We start from the raw sequence: 8853 nt of genomic DNA, 5'->3' as shown, positions 1-8853 counted from the left end.
AAGTAAAAAGTGCCCTCTTGGTTTCTCTGAAGGACATTTCTATATCGGCTGTGTCTGTGCAAAACTAACTGAAACTTCAAATAGGCTCAAGTCTCCTTATCTTGATTCTGTACTTGGTTGGTTACTTTAACTGACTTTTAAAGTCCAGAGATCAAATGAGACATTTTGAGGCCTCACCTGTGTCGGCTGTGCTCGGGTGGAACAGCGTGTTTGTGTACGTGACAAACTGCAGCTGGCGGTTCAGGTTCGGCAGGAGGCTGCTTGACAGAGTCATGTGCATCTCGCCATCACCTTTGATTTTCACCCCGTCTACCTCTGCTGCCACGTTGAGCGTTCCCAGCGTGGCAGTCATGTTTATCTTAGGCGAGGTGGAAAGAAAAGCAGGGGGGATAAAGGGAGAGCAGGCATCTAAAATATGTAAAAGTAAAGACAGGCGTACTAAAATACTTACGGAGTAGTGGTCTCTGGGAAGGTCGTGTAAAGCCAAGCCTGAAAAGCATATGGTAATTGACAGGTTTAGCTGCTACAGCCATTGGGACTTATCTAATCCACTTCCTGTACTTCCACTTCCTAAACACATACTGAAACCGTCTTAGGTCATGTAGATAAGTGAAATCTACCATGCACAGCTCCAGGTTGTCAAGAAGTAGCTGGATGATTTATTTTAGCTATAGTGGCCAATGCTTTTTAATTAAATAATGCAATCCAACACTGTGCCGCCACATCATCCAGCTTTAACTGTTGGACAGCAATCTACTTTAACAAATGTGTGTCTCACTCTACCTGGGATGATGATTGTTTTCAGGGGTCGTACCTCCACCCCCTGTGTTGGATACTGTAAGGGATTGTTAGCCTCTGCAATGATGAGAACATCTGCAAGTGACTCTGACCTGAAGGGAAAAAGATTCACATGAGGAAGACGTAGCCTCCACATACATTCACAAGCATAGACAGGAATAGAATACAAACACGCTTTATATCATGAGTGTTTTTTTTACTCTTTGAAAATACAAAATGACTGACACGACCCAGTAGAGAGAATTCAATAGCAGCTATTAATAACAGACTGTGTCACCTTATGATTTTGCTCTTGGCTGGAAAAAAATATCTTGTAGTAAAATTACTCAAAGATAAAGGCATCAAGGTAGCCAGTACAGAGAGAACAGAATATGAAAAATTTTTCTATTTTGAACTCCTCAACAGCATTGCTGTTGTGTTCTTGATCAGTTAAATATACCATAATGAATAAAAGGTGAAGAGGTACATTATGTGAGACAGTTAATATGAGGGCATCAATGACTTCCATCATGTCACAGAAATGATCCAGAGATGACTGAGGCTGGATTTAGGATTTAGATACAGTAAATAAAGCTTACACATAAATAAATCCAAACCAAAATGATATCCAGGGAGTGTTTTACTTGTTATCCCGCTCTTCTGGTGGCAATATTTTTGCATCTATTTTTTACAACGCTACACACCTCTTCTGGAAACTCTTGTACTCTTTGGCCCTTCTCCTCTTCATTTCCTCCAGCTCTGAGGCTTCAAAGGCAGTGTGTAGCGGGTGAGCTGACACCCGCGGGAACAAGAGTTGGGCGAAGGGCAGGTTTACTCCTCCACTCTCGCCCTCACATACACATCCATTACGTGCCAACAAGCTGGATGGATCATCACAGACACAGGTATGTGAGTCAATCAGGTTTTAGCTGAGCTCTGTTGTGCTGAGATGCAATAAACTAACTAACTGACTAAAAACACTTACATTGCCACACTGTCCCTCACATGAAAAGGGATGTTGCCTAATCGGTGGTCTGCTTCTGGGAGCCTCTCCTCCAGATGCCTCTCCACTATTGACCCCGGTCGCTGCCACACGTCTACCGTGGTGTAAGCCCGAGTGGGCCACGAATGCAGAAGAGCCAGTACCAGCACCACAGACACCAGGATGGCGAGCAACAACGTCTTTCTCAGGGAGCGCATCCTAAAACCTGCCAGAGACATACAGTGCGTTTGTTGAAAGACTTACTGGTTGCTGCCAAAAAGGGGTCACTTCTTCACACGACTCCAATAGAAGTGATCCACAGCTGCTCTGTTGTGAAATGAATTTGAAAGTTCAAGCTAATATGAGGCTTTAGCAAGCAAATATCTTGTGAGTATGAAATATTCTGTCCCTATCCCTACTATCCCTCCACTGCAGCTCAGCACATAAACAGAAAGAGAGGGAATTTAATTTTATTCATTTTTGCACATTGTGTAAGAGAAACTTAAAAATAAATCAAACATAATACTATAATGGTTGCAGAGTTCTTTAGATGCAGCCAGAGATAAAATATTCCTTTCTTTTCTTCTATCAACTCCTCTCTTTGTCTCTGCTACTTCTTTCTTTCTTTTTTCAATTGCTCCATCCACCGTCTGTCCAAAATGATTAAATGTTTTGGACTTTTCAAACTTTTTCCACAAATCACTGACTTAATTCTTACCGTGTTCGGGGAGCAGAAAGCAGTCTAATATTTCATTTCATTTGGCCACCATTTTGTCAAATAACCTTTTTTGCTTTTTCAGCTCCAAAAAAATGTTAAAGTAATAAAGAAAGAAAGATCTGCATTTATTATAACCTTTCAACAGATACAGACATATTCCTGTACCTGTGTACTGTATGTACACATATGTACACACTTCCTCTGGAATTGCTCTGGCAGCAAGTAACTAACACCTTAAATGTTCAAGCACTGAATCTGTACATGCTTTGTGGATTTAAAATCTCTCAAATTCCTTCTCTTAATTTCCAGCCCTGAATGTATGTTTAAAAAGTAAGAAAATATACCCAACTGCCTCTATCCAGTCAGTGAAAGGGCATCCCCTGAAGGCACCTGCATCTCCAGAAACCATGCAGATAATCACAGAAATGAGTGAGCGCCTTCCCCATCTGTTCACAATAATAAATAATAAAAATGAATTATAAAATACAGGTTAGAAAAACCAGTGTAACATCACAGACTAGTTCCCAAATAAATATAAATTGTGTATAAAAACCGCACAAAGCAATTGCATCATCACATCAAAACACAGTCAAGTGTCCATGGTGCGACAGCAGCTGTTTGCGTGGCCTCACAGTCCTCTGGGAAATCGTGCAGGGATGAGAGTGACCAATATAGTCTAATTGGTAAGATGAAAAAAAAATCAATAGGTGCTGAGCAGCCAATCAGATGGGCTGTTTTGGACCTACGTCTCTCATAGGAAGCTGCCCGTGCTCCTTTTAGAAGCACTTCCTGTTCTATTAGAGAGGCAGGGTAGGCCTTGTGTGCATTATACATAACTTATATTCACCAAACTCATTAATGCATTCACGAAAAGAGCGGTTTCTGTCGCCTGTCTCAATGAAAACTGTGTCTCAGTAGACTAATACTCATTTTAGCTGTAACAAACATGGTCAACATCAAACAGACACACAGCATCAAATAAAAAGGCAATAATAGATAAAACCATAAAAGAAAAACACTATTATGCATCAGAAACCTCTTCAAATGTGCAGGTTTTAAGAGATGATGCCATCATATCTCCAAGATCAAGCTATAAAGGATAATACTGAGGCCATAATATAACATAATACAAAGAATAATTCTTATTGGCTATCATTATAATTCATTTCAATTACGTATGTTATATGAAGCTTGCTGAATCAATCCCACAGTCTTTACAGTAGCATTACCCAGTCCTGTAGCCCTGCGTACGGATTGAAATTGTGCATTGAGAATGATAATTAGCTGTGATGGTGTAACCATCCTTATACATAACCGGGCGGTCAAAAGAGGTGAGAGATGATCTCCACGTCCACGTTCCAATCAGAATTAAACTGTGCTAGTAGCCCTGTTGTTGTTTTTTAAATCAACCTAAAAACAAGCCAAAGGAGAGGTAAGGAGAGCTGTGAACATGTTATAGACATGGACACAGCTCTGTGGGTCCCTCCCAAAGTGCGCGTGACAGCTTTGTTGCCTCATTCAGATTCTGGGAATTAAATCACCATCATCTTCTTTACTGTGCCTCAGCTACTCCCCCTCACAGCCCGGCATCCATATACAGGAGAAAAATGTCCAAGTAATGAAATCATCTGTCCAGCAAACCGGAGCAGCGCACATGAATGACTATAGCTGCAGATATGATACGATCTCTCCCTCTCTCAGACGGGCCTATTAGCCTACCTAGTCGTGAGCAAGACTGCAGGGAAAACATAATGCTCACAAAGCTCAATGTGTCTTTCGATTACATTCCTTAGGCTACAGGATGAAACAGTCCCTGCAAAACAAAGATCTATTTGCATTGTATCGATAATTAGGTGCTTCTAGGCTCCAGATTTTTTTTTTTGCCTTTCTCTTCTTTCATGTTTTGTCAAGTAGAGAAACGGAAACGTCCACCCAGAGCTATAAATACTGCCAAAAATAACATCCTGAAGACGGAGATGTAGGCCTATTGCTGTTACAGTCAAATCACACGAACAGGGAGCTCACCTCAGTTTCGCAGACGCACAAAGCTGTTCCCCAAAGCTGTCGCCCCTCTCTCTTAATGAATCTGGTCCTCAGTGGTCTTGCAAATGGGATTAGATATGGGAAAACGGAGCAGCAAGGAGACACACACACACACACACACACACACAAAAACCCCGCTGCACATCACATCGCAGCACTGCAGGCTGTGGACGGACGGACGCTCCTCCTGCAGCAGCAGCAGCAGCACGGCGGAGAGCACACAGCGCACCTCAACGCTCAGCGGTCAATCAGCAGAGCATCATGGAGCTCCAACATGCGTCCAACATATAACACACTTCATCAACTATTTATAACATCCGTGCATTGTATTTGGCTCATATTTCAACCACTAGACCTGCTCATAAACACAACTCAGCAATAATGTGTGTGTGTGTGTGTGTGTGTGGTAGATGGGTGGGTGTGGGTGTCCGTCTCTGCACGAGTGTTTGATTTGTGAGTCGTATTTTGGTATTATGTGCCTGAATGCACGTTTTTAATGGATGATGTTGTTGTTGTTTTTAACAGGCTTTATGTCCATACTGGATATATGATACAAATAGGCTAATCAACTACCTAACCCTAATCCTGGGTGGTTAATGGGGCACCAGCTGAATACATTAATTTACTTTTAAATTGTGGCTATTAAAAATCTTAAAAACAGTGTCTGGTTTTACCAAATAACGGAATAATCCGCATGACATTAATTTGGTCAAATTGGCTCGGGACACGCCTCATCCAGCGGGCACCGGGACGCCCGGTTTCTCCCCCATAGGTGAGTTTATTTTACGACAGCACAGACGTTGACAGCTGACATGTGCGTCGTTTAATGATGAGTTTGGACGTGAAGAAGGTAGACGCGCCGCCCGTTGACTCCGTGCCGGTGTGATAAACTAACACACCCCAGAACGGGCGGCCCGCTGACGGACGCAGAGCATTAGCCAATGAGAGAGCAGCGCTTCTCACACCGACCAATCAGCTGCCACCATGTCAGACGTTCTGTGTGTTGTTGCTGTCAGACAAGAGAGTCAATCATGGCTGCTTCCTTGGTACGGTGGCTAAAAAGACTCTGCGTTTTCTTGTTGATATGTCCCCTCTGTGTGCCAGCCTTCTTGAATCTGGAGGAGCTGAATGAGATGAAATATGGGATTCAAATCCTCCCCGATCCCGTCATCTTGGGGCAGGTGAGTGGGGCTGTTTGGAGACGCTAAGCTTGCTAGCTAGAAAGTAGGCTACTGAAAGCTAGCGTGAAATGTTTTCCTTATAACGTCACTGACGCGTCTAAATAACAACCTGTCTGTAAGTCTGTTAGCTAGGTGATATAACACTCACTTCAAACGTACACTTTGCTTGCAAGTTACACGAAGAGGCGTTCATGGGGTTAAGTTATTTCCAGGTGACCTACGCAGCAACCATCAGTGACAGCTGTCAACACAACCTCAGCTTCCTCACTTCTCTAAACTGTGAATGACTAACGAGGGCAGTCACACAACGTTAATGAGCTTTAAACAATCCAGTGCAGTGCTAGTGGATGGCTTCATCACACTTGAAGGTACCGCAGTGATCGTGACAGTGTTTTTCTCCTTCAGACCAAGACAGAGGAGGTGATGATGGTGTCCAGTAAGTACAAGCAGCTGTATGAGTGTCGACTTCCTGCCCAGGCTGTGCGGTTTCATCAGGATCCTGCCTCTGAGCCTGACTCACAAGGGTACACCGGGCCTGACATCCCAGACCTGCTCAGTCCAATGCACACTGCCCAGTGTCTAGTGAAGGTTAGTTCTCAGCTAATAGTCAAATGCTTATTTAGAAACTGTTTAAGTTGTTTATCCATCCGACAAGGTGAAGGTGTTTTTGATGCACGGTCTCTATCGTACTAACCACACTTGTCACTTTCTCTAGATACATGTGTGACTGCACTAAAAACATACCCGAAAACTACTGGAATCTGATCACTTGAGCCATATTTGATGATGTGAATGTTGTATGGGACTTAACTGTGACTGTAGTGGGAAAGCTAGTGAGTTAACTTTGCAGTGTGAAGAAGGTGGATAGTATGAGGTACAGCTGCAGGAAAAAAGTAGCACAAAAAAATAAGAAGGAATTGAGTCTGCTCGCTAAACATTGCAAGTTCATAAAAAAGTACAGAGGCAACATTTTGACCTTCAAGCTCTAAACACTAAACAAGTCATGTGTACAGAAATAAAAGAAACAACATTGGCAAATAGTAGATCAAAGTAAATGGAAAAAAACAAACCAGCTGGGCAAATATATATTTTGCTGATACTTCTGAACACATCTTCAGTGATGTGCCTGGAATTATCTGGTGTTTCGGGTCTTTCAACATCATACACCCCCGTTCAGGCGACCCAGGTTGATCCGACCCGACCTTGTGTCCAGATAGCAGCTACTTTGCCCCCCATGGCTCTCCTCTGTTGAGCCACAGCCACCTTGTGGCTCTCTCTGCCACGTCTGTGGTAATGCAGATGACTCTTCTCCTCTGCTCTCTGGAGCCCCTGCAGCCAATTTCTACTGGGAAGCATCTTCCTCTCAATAGCCTCTTCCAGGCGGTCTTCCCATGGTATTGTCAATTATGGGAGCACAACTTTGTGGAATCCAACACTAAAACCACGTCAGATCTTAACTGGTGGTCGCTGGAGCTTGAGTCGCCTCTTAATTTCCACCACAAGCAGCCAGTCCAGAACTATATATTAAATACAAAAAACACATCATTGTAGTAAAATAGGCTGCCAACACTGGATAAACTTATATAATACATGTTTTTACATCTTCTGTCAACTTTGCAGTATGCATAAAAAGCACAAGTAATACAGAGAGGCAGATGATTTGCACATACCGTACAATTCAGACGGGTTTTTCAGGTCCATAAAAGAATATATTGTTTTCTGTTTAGTGCTCCCAGTTTCCTCAGAGTGTAATCAAATGTGAGCCTATGGAGCAATTTCATGATCTTACATTCCAGGTCTTTCCAGTGCAGCCACAGTCCTGTAACTCCTTGAGAAGATAAGTTAAAGCAGGTTCAATCAGATTATGATATATTCAAAATATACAACATAATTGATTCATTTTCAGCTGCACAAGAAAGAGGAATGCAAATGCAATGTTTCAGAGTCCTGTCAGTACAAAAGAACCATTCAGTTCTTGGGAAGACGTCACCGATTCCTTTCCCCATTGGTATTTTAGGACTGTTTGGCACTGGAATGTAAACATTTCTCTGTTCTCTTTTCACAAAGCCTCTTCTGACTGTAGGGAAGCTGACTGATAGCTTTTGTTCCGAACCTCCTTGAAAATATGCACATATTTTCCAAGTTCAGATTTTTCTGTGTCTTTCTCATCTTGTAGCGCAGCCAGAAGAGGTTATGAGAGTGGGTTGCTCACATGATATAAATACAGTCCTTCACCCAGTGACATATTGTTCTTCTACTGAGGGCTGGCTTCCCTAAAACCAAGGCACTTTTGTTGCCACATTAGGACATTGTGGCTGTGATGAATACTGAAAGAATTCCTCTGTTTCTTTATACTCGTCTCAGTTAGCGATGGCTGTGTGGAAGACAACAGTTTAAAATTAAGTGAATATTTTTTCCTAAACTGAAATGAAGCTCAGCAAAAGTTGCGTGTGGGTGCCATTTTTTATGTAGTTAAAAGATTTACAAGTCGTCGCATGTTTGTTAAATTAGGTAATCAGACCCTACCAGAAGTGTGTGTATGTGTGTGTGAGTGAGTGTGTGTATTTGTGCGGGTGCATGTGTGTGTTTTCATGGCTGCCTGACACATTGAAACCATGTATGTTTGTGACTTGTGTTAACCCCCCCTCCCCATTTTTTCTCCCCCTGTAAGGATGTGTTTTGCATTTAAAAGCCAGCTGTATGTATCCGTTTGAGTTTTTCCTTTCTGATTCTTAGTTATATGCAAATTTGTACAAAAAATGAAAAAACAACAAACTGTGTTGATATTTATGTATTACATATAATCTTGCTATCCAGCATTACGACAGAATAGTATCATGTAAATAAAACTGTACAGAGAGACATTACCAAGCTTTGTTGTGTGTTGACTTTCATAGCTCGCCATTTTCTCTCACTTCTCGATATTGTTGTTGTTGTTTGCCTATTTCAAGGGTTTTTAACTAGTATTACACATTTTTTGTGCAGTTAATCCTGTCAGGCCAGGAGGGGAACATTAAATGGGGTCAGTAGGTTTATTATACCGTAGCACAGTGGTTCTTGTGGTGTCAAGCACCCCTCGCCAAACTGATACACATCAGGCTCTGACCTGCATTTCATAAGATGCAGTCTCAGGCATCTGTGTCTGACAAGAT

At 42.3% G+C, this 8853-nt stretch overlaps 2 protein-coding genes across 4 annotated transcripts in view; one reads left to right on the top strand and one right to left on the bottom strand.

The window, feature by feature from the left end:
* Nucleotides 1-5426, bottom strand: part of b4galnt1b (beta-1,4-N-acetyl-galactosaminyl transferase 1b) — an 11329-nt gene extending 5903 nt beyond the window's left edge. The window contains exons 1-7 of one of the 3 annotated variants that reach the window (XM_035661365.1): nt 4503-5426; nt 2822-2923; nt 1763-1985; nt 1482-1658; nt 784-890; nt 452-489; nt 178-358 (exon numbers count right to left, since the gene is read on the bottom strand). In XM_035661365.1, the coding sequence (XP_035517258.1) occupies nt 178-358; nt 452-489; nt 784-890; nt 1482-1658; nt 1763-1977 (718 nt within the window). In that variant the 5' untranslated portion in view covers nt 1978-1985; nt 2822-2923; nt 4503-5426. Of the gene's footprint in view, nt 1-177; nt 359-451; nt 490-783; nt 891-1481; nt 1659-1762; nt 2748-2821; nt 2924-4502 lie in introns of those variants that run through there. The other 2 variants (XM_035661366.1, XM_035661364.1) reach the window with 2 other exon arrangements.
* A 79-nt stretch (nt 5427-5505) lies between these two features.
* Nucleotides 5506-8853, top strand: part of os9 (OS9 endoplasmic reticulum lectin) — a 10000-nt gene continuing 6652 nt past the window's right edge. Inside the window, exons 1-2 of the mRNA XM_035661363.1 lie at nt 5506-5701; nt 6107-6289. Coding sequence (XP_035517256.1) covers nt 5552-5701; nt 6107-6289 — 333 coding nt within the window. The 5' untranslated portion in view covers nt 5506-5551. The remainder of the gene's footprint in view (nt 5702-6106; nt 6290-8853) is intronic.

Source organism: Morone saxatilis, unplaced genomic scaffold, assembly GCF_004916995.1.
Source record: "Morone saxatilis isolate NCDOM2014 unplaced genomic scaffold, NCSU_SB_2.0 Contig18, whole genome shotgun sequence".
Lineage (NCBI taxonomy): Eukaryota > Metazoa > Chordata > Actinopteri > Moronidae > Morone > Morone saxatilis.
This window is presented reverse-complemented; position numbering and strand designations above follow the sequence as displayed.